Source organism: Mirounga angustirostris, unplaced genomic scaffold (genome assembly GCF_029215605.1).
Source record: "Mirounga angustirostris isolate CCGP_5_RB_7025 unplaced genomic scaffold, mMirAng1.0.hap1 SCAF_5, whole genome shotgun sequence".
NCBI lineage: Eukaryota > Metazoa > Chordata > Mammalia > Carnivora > Phocidae > Mirounga > Mirounga angustirostris.
Genome location: NW_026991713.1, coordinates 42,790,519 through 42,815,317, shown reverse-complemented (window position 1 = coordinate 42,815,317; position 24,799 = coordinate 42,790,519). Strand labels below are relative to the sequence as shown.

General features: G+C 35.9%; 1 protein-coding gene across 5 annotated transcripts in view; it reads right to left on the bottom strand.

Annotated features, from left to right (window-relative positions):
- Positions 1-18,367: 18,367 nt before the first annotated feature.
- Positions 18,368-24,799, bottom strand: part of KCNC2 (potassium voltage-gated channel subfamily C member 2) — a 199,746-nt gene continuing 193,314 nt past the window's right edge. For 2 of the 5 annotated variants that reach the window (XM_054506913.2, XM_064590867.1), the window contains exon 5: positions 18,382-20,351. In XM_054506913.2, the coding sequence (XP_054362888.1) occupies positions 20,215-20,351 (137 nt within the window). In that variant the 3' untranslated portion in view covers positions 18,382-20,214. Of the gene's footprint in view, positions 20,352-24,799 lie in introns of all 5 variants that reach the window. The other 3 variants (XR_010411434.1, XM_064590868.1, XM_064590870.1) reach the window with 3 other exon arrangements.

Below are 24,799 nucleotides of genomic sequence, written 5' to 3'. Positions count from 1 at the left end.
ATTCTGTCAGTGTTCTACAGACTTCTTGAAATGGATGTTTGTCTTGATTTTTTCTATTAACACTTTCTTGCTCTTTGGTAAATGTACTTAAAACTAGAAATCTTTTGCTAAGCAGAATTTTTCTGTGTCACAGAAGTTTCGGGATGTTGTGTTTTCATTGTCATGCATTTTTAAGTATTATTCTGATTTGTTTTATGAGATACTCCTTCATGTAAGGTTTATGTTTTAGTTTCCAGATAGATTGAATTTTAAGGTATTCCCTTGCTATCGATTTCATTCTATTGTATTATGATCAAAGAAGATAGTTTTTGAGATGTTGTTTCTTTGAATTTATGAAGTTTCCCTTGAGGTCTAAAACAATGTTGATTTCTGTGAGTGGGCTTGAAAAAAAGTAGGAAGTTGTATGTTCATTCCAGCTCTTGTGTTCTAGATTCATTTTTTTAAATAAGAGCTAACATATCTATTTTTCTTTTAAGGAGTTTTTAAAGTCATATTAAATTTATTTATCTGTTATTAAAATTAAAATTGCTAAACCAGTTTCCTTTTGGCTAAGAATATCTTTTTTTCTATATCATTATATTCAAACTCCTGTTGTTTTGTTTCAAGTTAATCTTGAACCTTTGATTGATGTATAAAGAATTTTCTTTTATGTTGATTATTGTTCTCTTAGGGCTTGTTTTTGTCATCTGATTTTCTATTTCTGTCACCCCTTTTAGTTCTTTTGTCTTCCTTTATGCCTATTATTACGTAACTAATCTTCTGATTTGAAAGTTAAATATATTAATTTTATTCTTCTAGTGTCTACTCTTAACATTCTGCTACTACTCAGCACCTTTTTAATCTCCTTGCAGCCCCCAACACCCACCACCTCATCACATTGTTATCATCTATAAATTCAGTCTTGGATTGTTTTATATAGAAAATTAGTAGTAAGTACGTAGGTATGAATGTAGGTAGATATGTAGATATGTAGATAGACTATAAACAGATAGCTATAGATAGATATATCAACATACAGATTGGTAAAATGCATTTAATCCCTATATTTGTGGACAAAGATAATTTTCTTAGTCATTCACTCAATGTTACTTTCAATGTCATATTCAATATCCCTGAATTCATTTTCTAAGGCTTGTTTGTTTGTTTGAGTACTTCCTCTAAGAATGATATAAAAGAGAGCCGTTGGATGATAAATTCTTTGAGAACTTACATGAAAGAATGTTTGTAATTTCACTTTTACATTTAAATGATAGATTAGTTGAATAGCAAATATTGGTTCTAAGTTCCTTTCCTTCAAATCCTTAAAAATATTACTGCATCAATTTCTTGCATTGAGACATTCTGGTGAAAAATCCAATGTCATTTTGATTATTGTTCATTAGTAGATCTTCTCTTTCTCTATGGAAGTTTTTAGTAGGTTTTCTCCTCTGTTTTTGCACTTTGGAATTCTCTAGGGTGTTTCAGTCTGAGGTATTTCATTTACGTTTATTTCTGAGCATCCTAGTCATTACTTTTATAAATATTTCCATCTCTCAATATTTTTCTCCTAGAGAGATTCCCACAAATATTGGAAATGCTACTTTTATTTTTGAAATATATGTTTCATTTATATTTTCCATTTCCTCATTATTTTTGATACCATCTAGGAAAATTACCACACTTCATCTTCCAGAGTATTACTTTTTTCATGCGGTTCATTCTGCTATACAAAATGTTTTGAGCTCTCATCCCACATTTTACACTTGTCCTATGCAGAGCCTTTCGTGGGACTGTGTGTCTATGAGACACGAAGGGAGAGACATGACAACCAGTCCTGCAATAGTGGTTACGCACCCCCTGGGATTCAGGCTTGGCTGAGAATTGTTCTTCACTTACGCTGCAGGCTTTGCTCTTTTTTCCAGCATTCTTCCATGGTGATTATCACCCAGCCCTTGAGTGTTAATGGAGAAGAGTTGGGGAAGAAAACCATTCAGGGGCTGGTGGGTATGCTTATATTTCTTTTTATATTTTTACTACTCCAGCAAGGCTTGAACTCTACCCCGCAGTTGTCCCTTAGTCACAGGCCAACGCCAATGGGCACTGCTGGTTTCTGCCTCTCAGTTGCAACGGGGCAGGCAAGGATCTTCCCAAGGGGAGGAAAAAAACACCCAGTAAAAGCTTCCTTCTCAACAGACCTTTCATCCATGACCTACTTGGTTGTCAATTTCTCCTCACACCATGACCCAAATAGCTTCTGTCTCCACAGGAGTTTCAGGAGTTTCAAATGGTCTGTATCAAGCACGAGACCTAATAACTCTTCCCTTCGCTTCTGTGGCATCTCTGGAGGTGGGTTTGGGAAAGACTATGTTTTTCACTATTTCCTCAGAACCTGGAGCTAGACTTAATTTCTTTGAGTCTCTCTTAATTCACTTTTATCAGTTCTCCTTAGAAGAAGTAAAAGAGGTTTACATACTTCCAATCCTATTTCTAAATAGTTGCTATTTCTTTAAAATTTTAAGAAAAATAGCAGATAGCATGGGTTGAGGCTCAGAAATATGATTAAGATCAGAAGGATGTTATATATCACTTAATAATTATTTAGAATTTAAAAATGTCAATGAGTATCCTGAAGTGAGGATGGAAAAGGTCAGGAATAGGATGATGCTCAGAGATAGAATAATTTTCAAGGATAGTTTTTGTATATATAACATAAAAACTTTTTAAATATTTTGACATTATGGCCTTCATGAGACTGAGTCGAAGTTGCATAAAAATGTCCTTGTTCTAACTTATACGTTAATGTGTCTCTGTTTATTATCTGCTGTGAGCCAAATACTGAAACGTACTTCTGCTTATCACTTAGGAAAGTGCTTTCATATACATTGTCTTGTATGATTCCTCAGCCTCACAAAAGGTGAAATAACCTACCCTAGATCTCAGGTCTTCTGCTTCCAGAGTCTCAACACTTTCCCCTAGACTATACAGAGTGAGCAGAGGTAATTCTGAGTAAAATTAATAATACAAGTTAACCAATTTTCTCTTTACTTCCAGTGTCCTTATTCAGATTCCAGGTGCCCAGGGATCCCTTTTTGGCACAACTTGCATGGAAATGACATGTTCACAAACTTTGACATCCACCGTCTTATAAAACCTCACATCCCACACTGTCCCTTTCCCACACTGTCTTACTAGATGATTACCCAGCTCACTGGATTTGAGGGGATTTTTAAGTAGATAGGGATTAATTTACCTCCCTCTCAAAAGGTGTTTAAATAATTATCAGCAGCCTCCAATGCCTTAACTCAAGGGAATGAATAATGTGGTAATTTCCAGCTCTCTGGCAGGGCTAGTGGGAGAAATGTTTTTGAAACGTGGGGTGTGGGAGTAGCAAGAATTGGGCTTGACATGAGCTGAATCACCCTGTGTAGGCAGCTCTGCTCACAATACCCACACAGCCCGTTAGCCTAAACTTAACAGTAGTCAGCCTAAACTTTTAGGTATGTAGAGGCTCAAGACTCAACTTCAAAAGATGAAAAATGTCAACACTTTTAGAGCCATTGAAAACCATGTGCATTTGTACACATATTGCTTATGTTACATACGTTATTTATGTAACAGATTACTATGAAACTTAATTATATCCAAGATACATTATAAAAGCATGCTCACATGTTTTACTCTGTACTATGGGCTCATATCACATGAAAAGAATTAGGCCACTAATTATATCAAAGTCATAACCTTGAGTTTTTGTTTATTTTTCTACCAAGTTCTTACCATTGCCTAAAATGCCCCTATGTGATCTATGCCTCAGCTCCTTCCCCACATTCTTTCTCTTGCACAGCTTCAGCCCCACTGGCTCCTTGCTACTCCTTGATCATAACAATAACACTTTGGTGTTCTGTCCTCTCAGCCTGAAACAACCTTGTCCTAGATTTCTTCTGGTGCCAGGCGTTCCTTCACTACCCTATACACATGACACTTTACCATCCCCTCCCTATCTCCACATCCCTACTTATGGTATACCAATTATCACCATCTGTTATATGATAGACAGTATTTATTTATGTATTTTTCTTTCTTTCTCTACTAGAATCTAAATTCCATGACAGCAACGACCTTGGTTTGCTGAACCACTGTGCCAGGGGAAAAGATTGGAAATTCAATAATTATTTGTTAATGAATAAACCAAAAGAGAATTTAACTATGTTTATCAAAGCATTATTCACAATAGGTAAGATACGGAAACAGTCCAAATGCCCATCAACAGATGAATGGATAAAAGAGTTGTGGAAAAATACGTAATGGGATATTATTTAGCATGAGAAAGGAGGACATCCTGCCATTTGCAACAGTATGGATGGACCTTGAGCACATTATGCTAAGTGAGATAAATCAGAGAAAGACAAGTATGGCATCACTTATTTGTGGAATCTAAAAAAAGTCAAACCTTAAAAAAAACAACAAAAAAACAAGACAAAGAGTAAGACAGTGCTTACCAGGGATGGGGAAGGGGGATAAGATAGATGGTGCTTAAGGGTACAAACTTGTAGCAAGTACTAAATAAGCCATAGAGATCTAATGTGCAGGATATTGAATGTAGACAATAATACTGTACTATAAGTATATAACTTGATAAATGTCATAACAACAGCCATATTACAATATATGAATGTACCTAAGTAACATGCTGTGTATCTTAAATTTACACAATGTTACATGTCAAATTTATCCAGTTAAAAAAAAAAAAAAGGACTTCAGAGATCCTAGATACTGCAAAGGTTTGGGGGAGATCCTTATGAGATACAAAATAAAAATAAATTTCAATCTATAAAATAAAAAATTTTAAAAAGAATTGCATGTTGCAATTTGAATCCTATAATTCTGAAGTAATGCCATATGAATGAAAATGGCATAATGTTTCTGTAAATGCCTGAAAAGGGATAATGTTTTATATAAAATAAAAGACATTATTAAATTTTTTTCTGGTTTTTAACACTTTAAATTATTCTTGGGGTGCCTGGGTGGCTCAGTTGGTTAGGCGTCTGCCTTTGGCTCAGGTCATGATCCCAGGGTCCTGGGATGGAGCCCCACATCGGGCTCCCTGCTTGGCAGGAGGCCTGCTTCTCCCTCTCCTGCTCCCCCTGCTTGTGTTCCCTCTCTCGCTGTCTCTCTCTCTGTCAAATAAATAAAATCTTTAAAATAAATAAATAAAAAATAAAAAAAATAAATAAATAAATTATTCTTAATTACTGCTTTAATAGCCAAATGAAGACTGAGGTTTTAATCATCTGATTCTTGTTTAATTTAAAATATTTGGAGCTAAAAGCATGCCAATAAAATCAACACGCATTGAAGTACCTATGTGCAAGTTTTTAGGTATTTATTTCTATACTATCAGTTGAAAGACCAGTAATTGATTATGCTTTGTGATTGAGATTTCTTTTTTTTTAAATATTTTATTTATTTATTTGCCAGAGAGAGAGAGCGTGAGAGAGAACAAGCAGGAGGAGCAGCAGAGGGAGAGGGAGAAGCAGACTCCCTGCTGAGCAGGGAGCCCGATGCGGGGATTTGATCCCAGGGTCATAACTTGAGCCAAAGGCAGATGCTTAACCAACTGAGCCACCCAGGCGCCTTGTGATTGAGATTTCAAGTTATCAGAGTCATTATTAGAACCACATAAATCAGGCACAAGAAACATCACATGACTGTATTTTGGCAATCAGTTTAACTCTCTCTCTATGCCTTTCTTTGCCATTGTGGCAAAAAATTCAATTACAGTCGTTACTGAAACATTTCTTCTTTTTTGTCTAAGTTTCTCTGAAGATCTGAGGGTTTTATGCTGTCTCCTAGTGTGTTTCATTCTCACTAACGGCTGAAGGCATGCTTGTATTTCAAACTAACATTTTCCCTGGGAGAAGGTAACACGTCAAGTGCAACAGAAGCTACAGGCTCCCTGACTCATGCTCTACTTCCACCTATTCTTTTTAGCCTTCCTTGAACAAAAGAAACTATAAACACTGAAGACTTAATTTATCAAGCTCTATGGAAGCTTGGAAGCCATGGTATGGAGTCTGAGCAATGAGTTAAAAGCAGAAGCTCACTGGTATTGCTTTTTGCCATGGCTACTTCCCCATTCTGCTTCCTGAAACAGTGACATGAGGCTGCTGGACAGATGCCATAGGAAAAGCAAAAGGATAAAAGCCAACATGCTAAGGCTGGCAAAATGGGGAGATAGCAAGAGCCAAATGACATTGCTAAACAGCTGAGATAATGCTAAGAACCAGTTACCTGTGAATTAAATTTTACACCTAAAAAAAAAATACACACCTATTTGTTTTGAGATATTTAAAAATTCTCTTTCCGATAGCTGAAAACATCTCTAATTGAAATACCAACTTTGGTTAAAGGGATCTTCGTCTATCACATCAGCCATGCAGCCGAGGATCCCACATCTCTAGATATATCATTTTCCACAGTTGATGCTGTTTGTCTAGGCTACTGTGAGGAAGTGGGTACAGTTACCCTTTATTCCCGGTAACACTTCAAAAGCCTGCCTCCTTCTCAGTCATGGGGAATTTTGCCTTTCCCCAGAGTGAGCAGTTCTAGCCTTTTCCCTATAAGCACTTTATTTTCTTCCTCTTTGGAAAGATCAAGCATATTCACTGAGAATGGGACTTTATACCCATATATTAGCATCTCTTCTCAAGGATGAAATAGAGGAAGGAATGGAATAGGGAAAGAAGATGCTAATGTCAGGTACTTTTTTCCTATTCCTATTAATTTTCTCAGTTACACTCTTATAACCTATCCTCTCTGGGGGTAAATATTTAATTTAGTCATCCAAAAGATCAGTTTTAAATTCCAGGGTTTGTCTCAGCTACCAATAATCAATTAGCTGAATGATGGACATCCCCAATACATTGTTGGTTAAGATACCAAAGGACAAACTTCCACATTTCAATCCCTCCTATGAAAAAACAGTTAAAAACATAACCAAAGTTTAATTTGAAAGCCGATTTTGTTACTAGGAATAAAAGAAAAGTCCCATTTCAGCTCTTTCTTGGCCACCTGAAATCACCTTCAATCCAGAGTCCATGTATTACGTTCATATCAAGTATTATTTAAAAATATTTCTCTCTGTCTAGAAATAAGCAGAATTTGTTTGCAAAATAGTTAAAAACATTGCCTTATTTTTTTTCTGGTTATAGAGAAATATGCTCTTATTTCTTCCATCTTAGAGAAGAAACATTCAACTTCATATTTTCCCTATTTGTTCCTTTTTGCAACAAATCTCCTCAAAGGAGTTTCTACATTTGTTATGTCCAGTTCTTCTCTTCCATACCCCTAAACCTATTCTAATCAGGTTTTTAGTTCCAACAGCATCAACAAAACTGATCTTGTCAAGGTTGCCAATGGCTTTATTGCTAAATCCAACAGCCAGTTCTCACAGTTGATTATCCCCTTCTCTATCATTCATTTTAGTTATAAGATTTCAGTTCCCTGAATTCTCTTAATTTTGCTCCTAACTCAATGTTTTCTCATTCCCAATCTCATATGTTGGTCCTGACAATCTCTTCTTACCTATTAATGTGGAAGTGCCCTAAGGATCAGTCCTTAGATCTCTTCTCTGTTCTGCCTACACATACCTGCTAACCTGTTATGATGGTTTTAAATGCTGTCTTTCTACCAGCACCTGCCAAATATAAATCTTCAGCCCAGACTGCTTACCTAATCTCCAGGCTTATATATCCACCTGCCTACTTGAAATATCCACTTGGATATTCAATGGAAATCTCATATTTAACATACATAGAACTAAAGGAATTAAAAATTGCTTTTGCCTGGGAATGAAAAATAGAGTTCATCAATTTATTTTCTAAGAGAGAAATATACAAATACATAAATGTATTATCTACCTGTTGAGCCTAGCTAGTTTTTTCAATAACTGAATCTTTCACATATTAATATGCAGATTTTAGAAACAATGTTATAAATTTTCCAAATGTAACTTCTGAATTATGAAATAATGTGTTTCAGAAGCATTAAATAAAGTTTTCTTTTCCCAACTCTATTCTCCTCAACTCAAAAAAAAAAAAAAGTGCCAAGTTATTTCCTAAATAAGAGTTATCCTATCTTTGTTCATTTCTATCTCAAAAAAGAGCAATCGCAAAGTCTTGTGTTACTCCTATTGTTAACAACATTGATTACTGCTTCCCCCCTTTCTCATGCTAAACGCAGGCATGTTTTCCATTTTCATAGGATTGTGAGAAAAAGCTAAGCAAATAATCATGTGATCATAGCCACTATCTTTTAGCAGTTTAGAGTAGAAGCTACGCCTAATGTGAAAGGACTAGATGAAGCACTTTTGTGGATTTGGTAATTTTCTGAAGAATCCTCAATAGGCACCACAAAGATTATAGTTAATTTTGGGTGATAGTGGTGTGACCCTGGGGTAATCTTGGAATCTCTTTAGCTTATTCTACAGGATAGAAGAGAAATTATATATATTATATTTCTATATACTTCAGGAATTATGTTAAAAAATTTCCAATCATATTGAACCTTTAAATTACCAAAGATATTCTGCTAATTTCTATTTATTGTTATAAAATGTAAATACCTTGATCTCTGGAGACAGTCTGTAAATAAGAAAATCCTTGGAAAGTCTGTTCATGTTGATGCTAGGATAAATACGAAAGGAAGATTTCATTATCTTTAAAGGCAATTGGAGATGGGTTTAGAAACTGTAGCCAACATTTTGTTCAATAAGATCTACCACAAAGAAAATCAATACTAGAGAACAAAAATCACAAGTTGCTACACTCTTTGTAAAAAAAAAAAAAAAATCAATGAAAATATAATAATAATTATAGTCATAATAGCAGTTCACATTTACTGAGCAGAATCTTTGTACACAACACTGTACTAAGCATATTACATGTATCTTCTCATTCAGAACTCTTGACAAAATTATGATGTAGGTATTATTATTCTTACCAGTTGACAACTTTCCATATAACTTAGTGTTTAAATTACTTGCTGGAAGACATATAGCTAGTAACGGATAAGAACAAGATTCCAACTCAAATTTACTTTGCCTCTAAACCCCATTTTCTTTACCATAGGTCAAGTGATCTATCTTAACTGGGTTTATCACAGCACAATGGGACCTAATTACTTGTGCTAATTATGGAGATGAGACCCCAGAGGAGATCTGTAAAGTGAATTAACTCTGGCATTTGCTGTTGAAACGGTTTAAAGAATTATAGAAGAGGTTTAAAATACTATAACTAGAGTCTGTGGCAAATTGAAGTTTAATCTAGACTGATATCAGTGTCTGAGAAGATCCAGTCCAATGGCTGGGGCAGGACAACAAGGGCTTCAGGGACAGTGATAAACACAGTGTCTAGATATCCCAGATACCTGTGAGGCTCTGGAGATACTGAACAAAGAAACCAAGTGAAAAGAATAAATAGTTGACCCTAGGCAAGTAAAAGGAGCCAAATGATAAAATGGCAAGCTTGAAATTTTGTGTTTTATTCTGACTTTGATCGATGAATAACTAGGGGAGAACACAGTAAGAAATGAATTTCAGAAAAATCAGTCTAAGTAACAGTTCAATTTAAAAAAATGTGTTGGGGCACCTGGGTGGCTCAGTCGTTAAGCATCTGCCTTCGGCTCTGGTCATGATCCCAGGGTCCTGGGATGGAACACCAAGCCCCGCATCCCAAAATGGAGCTCTCTGCTCAGTTGGGAGTCTGCTTCTCCCTCCCCCACTCCCCTTGCTTGTGTTCCCTCTCTCGCTGTCTCTCTCTCTGCGTCAAATAAATAAATAAAATCTTTTAAAAAAAAGTGTTAAAATCTTTTATGAGCCCAGTAATGTGCCAGGCAGTAGAAATGGGGTGATGAATGCCTGCTGGGGACCCTAAGGGTCAGTGTCCAGAAAAGGAACAAGCCTAACTAACTCATTTTATCATGTTCCTTGACAGTGAAATGAGAAGAGAGGAATGGCAGCAACTTATCAGTTGACTACAGCCCCCTGTCAATTTAACCATCTGAGAAAGAGGGCACTTAACTATTTCCAAAAAGGAAAGCAAGCAATTGAGTTTTAATCATTTTTAAATAATATTTATAATATTATGAAAATCTTCTAAAGATCTATTTCAGAATTAAAGTAAGTTGCAGAGTCGTTGGAATTTCTCCCCACCCCTACCCATTTCCTGTAAGTCCTCAAAGTTGTTTTATTGTGATTCACAACATGTAATATGTACCAAGGAACTGTCAAAAACAAATTATGTCATGCCAGTTAAACAGGCAAGGAAGATGAAGATTGTTGAAATAGGACTCAGGACTATTGCAATAAGGAAGAGAGATTGAATTCAACTCTTAAAACAAAAGCAGGAGAGTTTTAAGCACTGGAGTGAGTGAGAGGAAAAATACTGGAGGACGTTTGGGGAGAGGTTGGTCAGTGGGGTTGGCCCATCTGTGCTCGCTAACTGGTATTTATGAAGTTAAGCTCCTATCTTCCCCACAGACACTGGTGGATAGGGGCACTTTCATAATTATTATCTTTTAAAGGAATGGCTCCCAAGCACTTGAGACAAGACATACTTGGGTCGTAACTGGCAAGAGCTGGAAGAAAATTTATATTTTCAAGCGACAGAGAAAGAACTTACAACATCAATTTTCTAAAGTAAATGCTTTAAGAAAAGGGAGGTCAGGGGCCTCAGTCAAGAAAAAATAAGTCTAAAGTTTAGTCAAGCTGAAGAGAATGTTAAGACATCTTGGTCATAACTACCAGTTGGTAATTCAGTGCTTTTTAGGTAATATGTAACCTGATATTTAACATGAGAAACAATCTCATATTTAACGAGGCACGGTTATGTAAAGGATTTTTTGATGGTGTGAGGCAACAGAAATTTCTGCCTCTGGCCCTCTAGTGGACCACATATGTCAGAGAATGCTTGTAAGTATTAATTCTGTGTGTTCTTTTTCTATGTGTCCAATAAACCACATGTCAATACATGGACATTCGGGACCAAGAAAAGCTGTTATTAAAAGGCAAACTGTCTTCTTCCACCTTAATATTTTGATACTTAATGTAATCGTTTTTCTGCATAGAATTATCCATTCCAAAAATATAAGTAGATCAATCTAAACCTTAACAACTTTAATTTTGGAAAATAAAGCTTTTAATGATATTTGCCCTGGGAATCTCATTTGTATCATTAAGAGGTTGCACATTAAAAAGCAGTATGTTCTCAGTGGTATTTTGTCATTATATTTTGCCCCTGCAATAAATCAGACCAAAAGCCTGTAGAAATATGTATTATATAAATAAAACAAAATAAAGCCAGTAATATTTTATATTTTTAAAGTCATTAGTTGATTCTGAAAGCATTTAACCTTAGTATTAATGTAAAGGAAGAATTTTTTTTTTTTTAAGATTTTATTTATTTATTTGAGAGAGAGAGAATGAAAGAGAGCCCATGAGAGGGGGGAGGATCAGAGGGAGAAGCAGACTCCCTGCTGAGCAGGGAGCCCGATGCGGGACTCGATCCAGGGACTCCAGGATCATGACCTGAGCTGAAAGCAGTCGCTTAACCAACTGAGCCACCCAGGCGCCCAAGAATTTTTTTTTTGTCAAAACTAAAAGAAGAAAATAAAAACAGGGCATCTAAGAGAAAGTTGCTAACTTCATTCTTTGCTAGGGAATGTGAAAATTGGGCCTCTTCTAACTCCTTGTTATGCAATGCAAACCTTTCAAGGTCTTGTTGAAAAGAATGTCAGGCTCTTTTGTGACGAACTTATTCCAACATGGTTTGTAAAGCAGAATTACAGAATTATTTCTTTATCTTTGACTTGTCTTTTTGCTTATTTCACACAAAATGACCTTGGCTTCAGGCCATATTCAGTATTTGTACTTCGTCTTATGCCTTTTCTTTCTCTTTGTATATCCAGCTGTGTGTATCAGTGTGTTTTTTAATCGTTACTATCTTAGATTCTGGAAATTTCTACCAGCACCCTTCCCAGAATTCCTATAGTTTTTTTTTTAAGCTTCTTGCCAGCACCCAAAGTGAGAAGGAAGAGTGACTTCAACAAGAAGGAAGATCATGTAGAGCATTTAAACTAGTGCCCTTGTTTCCAGAGAAACCGTTACTGACAAATGTGAGCTCTCGAGGAAAATACATATACATATACAGTAATTCCTTAGCTACAGACTTCATGCTGAATCTTTTGCATTGAAGTTACAGGTTTGGTTTGGTTTGGTTTTGATCAGCAAATTAAGCACATCTTAATATAGCTTCTTTGGGCCATTAAGAAAGAATTGGTTTTATATAACCTTTTAGTTATGTAACCCTGAGACCATTGGTTAAAGAAAGGTTTCAGGAACTGCCACATTCAAATTAAATTAAGAATCCTTTCATATGATGGTTATTTTTAGCCATTTCATGTCACTATTGACTTTTAATAAAAATGTGAAAATTTCACTTAATTCCAAAGTATTTTAAATCATTTTGCTGTGACAACTCTTCCTGGCTTATAGGAAAATTTATTTCCCCCTAAAAAAGTTACTTGACTTTGAATTACATGGAATATCCTTATCTCATTTGTTTTACTATGAGAAATATATTGAAATATGAAGACGTAAGTTCTGTGGGTTTACAATATATATGCACTATTTTACAAACAGTAATACATCAAATTTTATTCCAAATTTGAAATCTGGTTCCAAAATGAAGAAAAAAAAAAAGAATTTCCTAATAAAGATACTTGGCTGGCCTGCTAGTAAATGACTAGCTAAACTGGAAGGTAAGTAGAGACATGATATTTATAAAATCTATAATGGTTCCACTCATGCTAATTTAATTATATACATAAAATTACTCTAAGCAAAAGAAAATTTTTTCAAATTGTAATGCCACTAAGAAAATTGTCCTGATAATGTCAGTTTCATTTGTTGCTGATGAAATGTAACATTATATGACTATGGGAAAGCAGTTTTTAGAGTATGATCATAAAATTTTTCACACTCTTTAGGCCAATAATTCCATTTTGAGAAAAAATTTTGAGAAAAGCCCTCCCTGTCAAAAAATAAAATAAAAATGCACATACACAAAATGGTCACTGCTTCTTGATTTATAATAGAAAATAGGAAAAAGAAATAGAAATCATGAATAGCTGAGGGGAATGAATATATATAGAACATTAACCTAAGGGGATATTATGCATCCTTTTCACATTTTAATTGCTAAAAGAATATACCTATGTGCAAAATGTTTAGGAAAAATGCTGTTCTATTATAGTAATTTCAAATATCTATCTTACATTAGACCATGTTAGAAGAAACACCTGTGGGGCGTTTGTTCTTTGTTTTGTTTTATTTGTTAATAATACATACGCATAAGAGTTTACTTTTTAAAAATAACATATATGTCCAGGCCTCATCCCCAGAAATAATTTCAAGCTGAGCACAGCCATGTGTAGTTTTAGAGGGCACCACCAGGGGCGCCTGGGTGGCTCAGTCGTTAAGCGTCTGCCTTCAGCTCAGGTCATGATCTCAGGGTCCTGGGATGGAGCCCCGCACTGGGCTCCCTGCTCAGCGGGAAGCCTGCTTCTCCCTCTCCCTTTGCCTCTCCCCACCCACCCCGCCCCCGCTCATGCTCTCTCTCTTCTGTGTCTCAAATGATTAAAAAAAAAAATCTTAAAAAATAAAAAAATAAAGGGCACCAACAGCTTTTCTGATGCAGAGCCAGAAAGGGACCAAAACACTAGATGGGAGTTCTTCAATGACAGAGGCGATGTTGTGTTCATCGTGGGGCCTTGGGGTTCTTCCCTGAGCATGCGCAGAGTTAGAACACCATCCATGAGGAAGAATGAACTGAGGCAAGAGAGGTAAAAGGCCAAACTGAAGCATGACTGAAATGACAGGTTAAATACACACATATATACATACACACACTCCCACAGTATGCTAAAATTATAAAATGAGGATAAAAAAAGGAAAAAAGGCAAATCGACAAAATGAAAATAGTTTGTGCAGTAGAAAATTATGGAATTATAGTTAACTTTTTTCTTTTTTTTATTTTATAGAAACTTTTCCTGTATTTTATTTAAAAGTTGTATTTTTAAAGATTGCATTTATTTATTTGTGAGAGAGAGTGAAATAGCAAGAGAGAGCATGAGCAGGGAGGGAGGGAGGGAGGAGAGGGAGAATCAGGCTCTCCACTAAGCAGGGAGCCCGAAGCTGGGCTGGATCCCAGGACCCTGGGATCATGACCTGAGCAGAAGGCAGAGGCTTAACCGATAAGCCACCCGGGCGCCCCCCTCTCCCCCCATAATTGTATTTTTAGAGAGAAAAAATCTGCTGGTGAATAATCAACCAATATGTTTATATCTGGAAATGAACAGCAAATTTATAAGTAATCCATGTGGTGCATATGATTGGCACTGAAAAGATGGATTAGAACTGTAGTTTTGCTGACGATGTAAGAGGTCCAAATGAAAAAATGAGTGTAAGCTACCATACTCTTACCATATGACTCAGTAATTGTGCTCTTGGTGTTTAGCCAATGAATCACAAACTTCTATATACACAAAATCCTCACACAGATGTTTATAGCAGCTTTATTTATGATTGTCAAAACTTGGAAGCCACCAAGATGTCTTTCAGTAGGTGACTGGATAAACTGGGATACATTCAAAAAATGGAATATTCTTCAGCACTAAAAAGAAATGAGCTACCAGGCCACAAAAAGGCAAGGAGAAACATTAAATGCATATTACTAAGTGAAACAAGTCAATCTGAAAAGACTACATATAGTATGATCCCAACTACATGACATTCTGGCAAAGCAAAACTATGGAGACAGTAAAAGATCAGTGAGTGCCAAGGGTTAAGGGGAAAGATGGGATGGGCACAGAGGATTTTTAGGGCAGTGAAACTACTCTTTATGGTACTACAGTTGTGGATACATGTCATTACACGTTTAACAAATCTATAGAACGTGTAACACCAAGAGTGAATCCTTATGTAAACTAAGGACTTTGGGTGATAATGATGTGTCTTCATAGGTTCACAGATTGTAGCAAATATAGGACTATGGTGTGGGACATAGACAGAAGGGGAGGTTGTGGGTGTGTGGGGTCAAGGGGAAAATGGGAACTCTCTCTGCTCTCTGCTCAATTTTGCTGTGAACCTAAAACTGCTCTAAAACATAATCTATTTTTTTATAAAATTAGTTTATGCGGGATTCTAGATGAGGTCGCCATAGTCTTTGAAGATCTTGCTGTTCAAAATGCACATTCAGGGGCGCCTGGGTGGCTCAGTCAGTTAAGAGTCTGACTCTTGATTTCTCCTTGGGTCATGGTCTGGCTGTTGTGGGTGGAGCCCCACCAGGAGCCCCATATCCTGCTCTGTGCTCAGCGGGGAGTCTGCTAGAGGTTCTCTCTCTCCCTCTCCTGCTGCCCCTCCTCCCCTACTTTCATGCACACGCACTTTCTTTCTCTTAAATAAATAAATCTTTTTAAAAACGCACATTCAGTGGTCCATCACTTTGAATGACAGTATGATAATTAAAGAAAAAAATCAAGTAATGCTTATTCAATACAATTATTTAATTTTTAGACAATAATGAAAAATATATTTTTGAAACAGTTTAGGGGAGAACAGGAAATTATTAAATTTAGGATCAATATTAATGATACTGAATCCATGTTAGAGAAAATTAATATATATCTATAGTTTAATAATGTTCAAGAATTTAAACAATTAATTGAATTTTGTCAGGGGAAACTGGAAGGGAGACAATTTTTGTCAGTAAGGAAAAATTTTAAGCCGCATATTTTAATCATCATAAACTGCCAGGGATTTCAATATTTTAACAGATTCATTTAGCTCTAAATGTCTTCAAGCATGCTATAAATCCTCCAGAGGCCCTGCTTTGTAATATAGCCTTTTAACATATTCATTGTCTCTTTCCAAGATAAGTTCACTATTGCTATTCCATTAGTCTGTTTTGTGATTTATTTCAAAGATGAAATGAGTATCTTCACTTTTAATTCATGACTATTTAATCTTGATTTTTAAATCAAAATTTGATGATAATTATCATCTATTAAAATGCATTCTTTCCCCCTTCTTGTGCATTTTTCCTCTTGACAGTAAACCTTACATTCTGACATCGTTTACATCGTTAAAAACACTTTATCAGTAATTGTATCTAGACGTATTCCCTTTTATTAACTCAGTTTCTTAATAGACTCTTAATAATCAGCACTGAGCATTTTTAGATGTAGGAAAGATTCTATTGGTGCATAATAAGAAAGTGTTGGATTTGCCAACCTGGTTTCTCTTTTTCATTTTACCCTTCCCCTAATCCTGATAGTTTCATAGATTTTACAGGGTAAATTTACACATAACCCCACAATATAATGGAATGTTAGCTATGTGTGGTATGCTGCCAAACAGAGGTCCATTACCCAATGTTGAGACCGAAGCCATCTTTAGAAGATAAGGCATTTACAAGAGGCTTGGTAAATATTAAAACCATAAGAAATTATGCCAGAGAAGAATATCTGTGGCAAAAATATAAGTAAACAGTTCTGCTTCTCTGATCCTTAGCTTCACCATCAATAAAATGAAAATAAAACACATTTACTTCCAGAACTGCTGTGATGATTAAGTTGGAAAGTATGAGTAAAAATTCAGGGGCACCTGGGTGGCTCAGTTGGTTAAGCGACTGCCTTCAGCTCAGGTCATGATCCTGGAGTCCCGGGATCGAGTCCCGCATCGGGCTCCCTGCTCGGCGGGAAGCCTGCTTCTCCCTCTGACCCTCCCCCCTCTCATGCTCTCTCTCTCTCAAATAAATAAATAAAATCTTAAAAAAAAAAAAAGAAAGAAAATTCAGTATCAGTCATAAAGTACCATATAAATATTGGAGAGCAACATAATTAATAATTTTTCATCTCAGAATTATAAGAGAAATTTAGGCAGGCAAAGCACTTAGAAGAGGAAAACACTGGCTACATGCCCAAGACTTGAATGAAAGTGAGACTTCTGTATGTGTATAAATCCTTTTATCCCAAATTCTTTGTATTATGTGTGACTGGCTGGTTTGGTACCATGAAACATAAAAATAGTACAGCCTGTTGAAAATTCCAAAACAAAGAGAAGAGCCAAGAAAAGAATATGAATAATTTAATCAGATAGTAGTCAAGGTTATCCCCAGCTTATTTGCCTTTTATTCTCTTAATTTCAGTTAGTTACATATCCATCTGTTATCGCCAAGGTTGTGCATGCACCTTGAAATGTTCACAAAAGGTCCACGATACAGAGGTTCATAATTAGGTTATATGTTATATTCAGAATCCCAGGGGAACTAATCGATTCTGGAAATACTGATTAAGCAAGATGAAGAATTCTTACACAGTTTCGACTACAACAATTTTAAAGACAAGTACAAGTTTCGTTTGCCACAAAACTCACAAAAAAGTAATTGATTGAAGAATATCTCTTTTATGCAAAATATACATTTTAGGATATAATTTGATTAATACTCTACTATATACTGACATTACTCCTTGATCATTTAATAAAAAAATACTCTCATCGCCAGAATTTTATTTTCTGTAATATTTATAATTGAGGTAACGATGACAAAGGACTTAAACCCATGAATAATGTTGGTGAGTTTTTTCTTAAAGTCATAATGATTTTCCAGAACTAAACATACATGTGACAAAAAAACAGGTTAGTTTTGATAAATAGGCACTAAAATTTCACAACAAAGACAAGCTGATAACATAAGTGGTTTACAAAAAAAAAAAGATACAGTCAATATTCATGGATTCAAACAACAAAGGAGAAAGAAGGGAGATTAGGACACGTCTATACTACACCAATATCACTGCCTTGTATGATTCACAGCACGATCTACTGCAGGCCCCCGAGGGGCAATTCACAGAGGTACGGGCCTTACTTGAAGCTTCAGAGATATTGGTCATGGACTTGGCGTCCTTGGATGTGAGATGGCTGATGCTGTCGACCCATGCCCACGTGTTGGTGTTCACAATTGTTTCACAGCTACTGGCCAGTCCACAGCAGACCACTCATATGGGGAGCACCAAATGCGTTCCAGCCACAGTCCTTTTCTAGCTTTAAATGCCTCGCAAAAACGCAGGGACCTCTTCCAAGTGCTACCTGGTCGCATCAGGGCACATTCAGCAGCAGAAGTCTGTTTCCGGTACAGTCCTTGGTGTGGCTAAATCCCATTGTCCCTTTTTCAGCAGTCAGAAATCCATGACAGATTCTGTACAACACTGTAGTCAATAATAGCAGCACCAGACGGTATATTAATTCCTTTACCACAACGCCATACGTCATTATAACTTCCTAAGTGTGGTCTTATTAAAAGGATCACTGAATCTCTAAATATCAGATGTGTACGTCTGGGTAAATCCGTTGCTGTACAAGATCTCTGACATGCAGTTCATGCTTTAGGACTTAGGGATAGAGAGTAAGAGGTGTTATGTGGCCAATAATAAAAATGACATTTGTCTTCCTAACGAAAAAAAAAAAAATAAACATGAGAATTAAGGGTTAATCAACAGTCTCAAGGATCCTGAATGCCTTAGAAATATTGTTTATCCCTCGATTTATATTATGGCATTTTTCTTCCCTCACGCGCCCAATACACCAGACACACTATCGCAAGTGCATTCACAGGGATGTTGTAAACAGAATTTCTTCCACTTGGACTGAACAAAACTCCCTCGCGGTTTTGCTGGAGTGTAGTGATGAATGCTGGTTGCTAGGTAGTAGAAACTGACAGTGCAGCAAGCAACCAATGTGATGGTGACACTGCTGCTTAAATCCTGCTTATCAAAAAAGGTTCACAGTACCGATTAGCTTAGGTAGTCTACAGGGCGTCATTCATTTGTACACAAAGCAGAGAGGCTGTTCCAAAGAGCGGAGAAGGCCGGGGCAGGGGAGAGGACCCAGGACTAAAATCGTGAACATCTTATCAAGGCATTTCTGTGCTACATGAAGACAGATGGCATATACATATAAGACAGGGAGCTGAGACAGACAGACAGAAAAACATACAGGACAAAGCACCTGGTTAAACACTGCCTGAAAATCTGATCAATCCTGTGAGTCAGAAATTTAAGGCTGGTCAAAAAAAGCCTCCTGTGAACCATGATAATCTTTGAGGTTTGCACAAAAATCAATAAATAAGAATAAAGGAAGGGGGTAAAAAGAAAAGTGACATGAGAGCTTTGGGTGATATTTGGCACTTTGCCTCTGAAAATGATGACAAATCCTGGGATTAAAAAATATATATATATATATGACTCTAGTACCAAGCAGCAATTCGTGGCTAAACAATGCAAGCCTGGCCGGCAGTTACCTTTCTCTCATGTTTTGTGCCTTCCCCAAGCCATTAAGTAAGAGCTCTGGCCTCAGCTTGCGTGTAACCAGTAATGACAACCTCTTTGCAGTTATCTGTGTGCAAACAACCAGAGACATTCAGAACTCCAATACAGCATTTTTGAAGAAAAGCAAATCAATCAAGAAATTAAACTAGTTAAGACAAATATTTCTTTCAAAGAATAAGGAAAAAAAAAATGCCAAGGAGACACTCGCCCTCCCTGCCCCACAATTCCACGTGCAGAACAGTTGACCAGGGCTTTCATATCAGCAGGATGGTTCGATGCAAGTACACATATCCTGAGCCATCCACAGTCCCCGGACTCTGTGACATTGCTTTCAGGTGATAGAGACAAGATGGTCCATGCAAATGAGCTGACCAGAGTCATGTCGTGTGCAATCAAGAGAGGATCCCAAACATCTTCAAAATGGTTAAGAGTCACGAGAAATGAAGGTCCAATGAAGTGACTGGCATTAGGAAGCACACTGTTCTAAATGTATCTCCCTGAAGATATGTTTATGTATTAGTGTACTGGCCAATAGCTGACACTATCTGTCATTTTATTGCGAAAGAAGACCAGGGCGATTAACATGGAGAAGTAGCACTACTTTAGGTCATCTTTAAAGCCAGGATAAGATTTGTTAGCTACCCAAGTGGCATTTCTGACTTCAAATAGTAGTATCATGCAGGATTTAAACTGTATTTAATGGAGCCTGGAGTAAGTCTACATTTAATTATCTCCATTATGGGGTAGACAGTACTTGAATTCATACAATTTAGCCGACTGATGCAGTTTGGTTTACAAAATAGATGGGATGGGAGATCGAGAGCGCCTCAGAGGACAAGGAGAGTTGTAGGGTGATGTTACTGGAGAGAGCCTCAGAGCATTGCCTGCCAAGCCCGCTATGTTGTTTAAGCTTCGGGATTTTTCATATCCTTTTATGAAAAAAGGCACAGACATCAGTTGAATTCAACCAGAAAATAAACATAGACAAACAATACCATGCAGGATAATCAAAAGTGCTATTTTGAGTTCAAGGAATAATCTTTTTTTTTTTTTACAAAGAATTCAATATTGAGACCATTTGTAACTTAAAAAAATAATAAAGCTCACTAGCGCTGTCATTCCCAGAAGATTAAACCAGCTATCACAAATTATAGTTGTACTATTTCAAAATTTATTCTTTCCCAAATTATATTTTGCATTGATGTCATTTTGGCATAAATACTAGAAATCTTTTAAGAATTAGGCAAAGCAACTTAAGTAAGATATAAATTTGGCTAATATTTTTACATTTCAGAATATGCTTCTGAAAAAAAAAACAAGTGGGCTGTTTTTTCTTTTCATTTTTTGTTATTTACTAAGCTAATAAGCAGGATTAACTTTAAGTGGATGACTTTTTTTCTCAAGCATATTTAATCTGCCAGCTTTACAGTATTAAAAGGATGATTCTCAAATAATGGCATTGGATGCCATTATCTAGGCAATGTGGAATGAATGCCCATTTCTAGTTCCTGGGATTAAAAAAAAAAAAGGAAAGAAAAAAAAAAGAAATGAAATGAAATATAAGTTGAGTCATAATTCAGTGAATTAGAGTCTGAACTTGGTTATCTGATGTTTTCAGTTGGCTCTCCACTGCCAGGAATTGAGAACTATTTGATCTTGATTCACTTTTTCTTTCTATCATCTCGCATTCTAATCATTCGTGTGTGATAGTCATGGATTTACAGACTAAAAGATCCATCTCACAAGCTTTAACCCAGTGGTTTTCCTTAGCCACTCAAGCAACATCCTCATCAAGGTCACCTTTGGAAGGACTCATATACTGTAGTACTAGTTATTAGAAAAGATGAGAGGTGGTTAAGTGGGGTGGATGGCACACTGCAAAGTTAGAAGTGAACTGTCTTAAGAGCAGGACAACCATTGACTGAGAAAGTAGCCAGGAAATAAATGTTCTGACAGGCCCACTGAAAAAAAGCGTTGTAGAACCAGGAAATGAAATTCTCTGTTGGGCAGTTAAAGCTGAGCAAGGACATCCAATTTCAGTGAACTTTGTTATCCCTTAGACTTAGGGCACATTCCTTTGGCTCCTAGCGGCCCTCAGTGTGCATGATGACTATCTGAGAAAGAAAATGGGCCTTTTGTGCTTCCCCATGTTCCTCTCAACGACTTCTTTTTCTAATTCTCTATTTTCATGGACTTCTGGGGAAGAAGCTAATACTCTCTCTCCTCCTTTCACTAGAAAAGGAGAAATTAAGCGAGTTAGTGACTATTTGATTTATCAGGGCCCAGAGACCAGGATGGACGTGGGTTGCAGTAACTGGTCTACTGTGGGGTGAAGCTGCACTGAATAGGAACATCCCTCCCCACACACACATAAACTTTCAGCATGCTTGATGTCCTCTCTGAGATTTTTGTAGATGGAAATTTATGCCATTCATTAACCATAGTAAGGTTCTCTAGGACATAATTTCTGCTAACGAGAGAATTTTCCGCCAATATGTTTTGTTAGCATTCAGAGATAAAAAAACGCAGGAGGTGATATATGTTTCATCCTATTCCAGTGGATGATGGAATACTTAATAAGATGATGTCTTAGGGGCGCCTGGGTGGCTCAGTCATTAAGTGTCTGCCTTCGGCTCAGGTCATGATCCCAGGGTCCTGGGATCGAGCCCCACATCGGGCTCCCTGCTCAGTGGGAAGCCTGCTTCTCCCTCTCCCACTCCCCCTGCTTGTGTTCCCTCTCTCTCTGTGTCTCTCTCTGTCAAATAAATAAATAAAATCTTAAAAAAAAAATAAGATGATGTCTTAAATAATTAAAAAAGAATTGCAGATAATTTATCCTTACATAGGGACCTCCGTGTGCCTGGAGAGCTAGGTGTTACTGCTCTTCTCTAAAGTGATTGGAAATATAACTTGGGGAATTATAGGAAGATTTATCCTAGTTGACCATGTAATCTAAAGATGCAAACTACACTATAAAGATTGATTTGGTTTGATTAAAAGTAAACTGGTGAATATGCATGAACCAGAGAGGTTGTTAACACTTATAAATCATTCATCCTTACAAAAATTTACATTTTGTCTCCCACAACCTCTAAGCTCCCAACAGGACCTCCAAAAGGTAAAAGTTTTCTTGACAGTTTTCTATCAATTACACTAGTTATATGTAAATCTTGGTTGCCATTCTAAATGTTCAATTATTTTTCTGAATTACAGTCTTCAACATAAATATTACCCATTCTGTTTATAAGTCCTTTTATTTTTAATAATTATAATTTCAGTGTTCATTTGAAAAGACTTCCCTTCTAATTTAATAACAAGTATTTAATTAGTAAAATTATAAGTTATTCTTTTAAAGAATGTATTTTTTTTATTCTGCAGGTTCATTTGTGATAGAAAATTTGATAAGGTTTTCGCTTAAGCAAATTTTTATTGAGTGGAATGGTTAAAAATATAATTTATGAGAATAAACAATATTGAACCTAGTTGGAATCGACATCCAAATACATGGTGCACAGAGCATGTGCTTATTTGGGGCAATACTGAAACTGCTTATCCATGCACTATCAGTGGGTATGTTTTTGTGTATGAAAGATGATTTCCTAAAAACTACTGCATAAATAAAAACATAGGTTCCAAGTATTGAGAGTTCACTCTCATGGGGAATCCATAAATTTTATTACTGTATGCCCAACTATATTCATATTTGTTGATAGAAAAAGAATTCAGTAGGAATCTGGTAATTGCTTTTCATCTATATAGGGGAGAATTTTCAGAACTCTAAAAATCAAATCAGTAGAGAGACCAACTTGAAAGATAAAAAAGGTATCATGTAGGAAATATGTCTGACTAAGAATAGGAGAAATCTATAATCTACATAAAAAGGAACAAGAGAAGAAATGAATGGGTTCCTGATAAACATAACAAGACAACACACTAAGAAAATTAAGTGAAATTAACTAAAAATGCTACAAGGCCTGGGAGAAAAAACACAAGGTGTAAAGTAATTAAGCAAGAATGAAAAAGAAATTTGATTAGGGTGAGAAATGACAAAGATTAAAAGCCCATAGATGAATTTTCAAAGATATGTTCATTGATAAACAGAATTTTGCATTTGTGAAATAAGATTTCATGTATAACTTCTCTATAGAAACTAAATATCTTATTAATTGCTTTGCTCATGAAACTTTGCCTTTTTACAGAAAAATTCTATATTTACATAGTGCTTTATAATTTACAAAGTATTTTTTCTTATGTGATCATCTTTGACAGTTTAAAATCCAAAGTATTGTTTAAGAGTGGAAGGAAAAAATTTTAGCTAAGTTCTTAAACATGCAGCGTTAGTATAAATATTGCATGTGATAATTTATTAAGTGATGCTCAAAAATGTATGTGAATGTAACCACGTATTACATATAAATACATATATACGTATAGTGAGTAAAGATACGTAATGTACTTAAAATATAATGTTCTATACAAGAAATTATTAGTTACATATTATAATCATTATTTATGTATGTATATATATTTTGTTTAAGTACTATGATAGGACATTAACTATCTTCATAAAATATTTTAAAAATTGTTCTAGCACTTAATATTTAAATGTAAAATAGCAAACAACCAAATAAATCTATTCAGATCATTGAAATACATTTTGTGCAAATAATAGATGCTGAGGAACAGAAGTAATTGAAATGAAGAAGTATGTAAAATATTACATACTGAAGAAAGAAAAGAAGAATCTGTCTTCTCTTTTGAGACTCAAAGGCATGGAGACAGAAAGGACAATACAAAGTGTTCAGAAGCAATGAAAGAGAAGTACAATATGGGTAATGAGACATTTCAAAGAGAAGACATCACAAAATAAATATTTAAGGCTTAAAATGTTAAAGTATTCAATAGGGAGAAACTACAATGAATAGCAAAAAAAAGTGCAGTATTTTTAATGCAGTTGCACTAATATGAAAGTTTCGGAGTGGCTTTTCATTAAAATTCAGTCCATTAGATAAGAAATTATTATAGTTCTTTCTCTATTTGGTCAATAAGCAGAGAAAGAGAACCATGGCAATAAAGCAACCGGAATTATCAAAGTAGGAGGTAATCAAAGAGCATATCAGCCCTTGGACAAGGGTGGGTAATAGACGTCACAAAGTTCCTAAAGGAGGGAAAAAAGGGTCCAATTGTCCTGAGATCTGTCAAGTTTACGTAAAACAAAAACAAAAAATAGTATCTAGGGAACAGTCACAGACGGTGTCATCATCTAGAAAATTGGAAGGACATGATGGAGTGGAGATTCAATATTCTGTTATATTTCTTAACCAGTATGCCTACCCAACAAAATTTATTCATTCAACAAACATTTATTGTCTTCTGT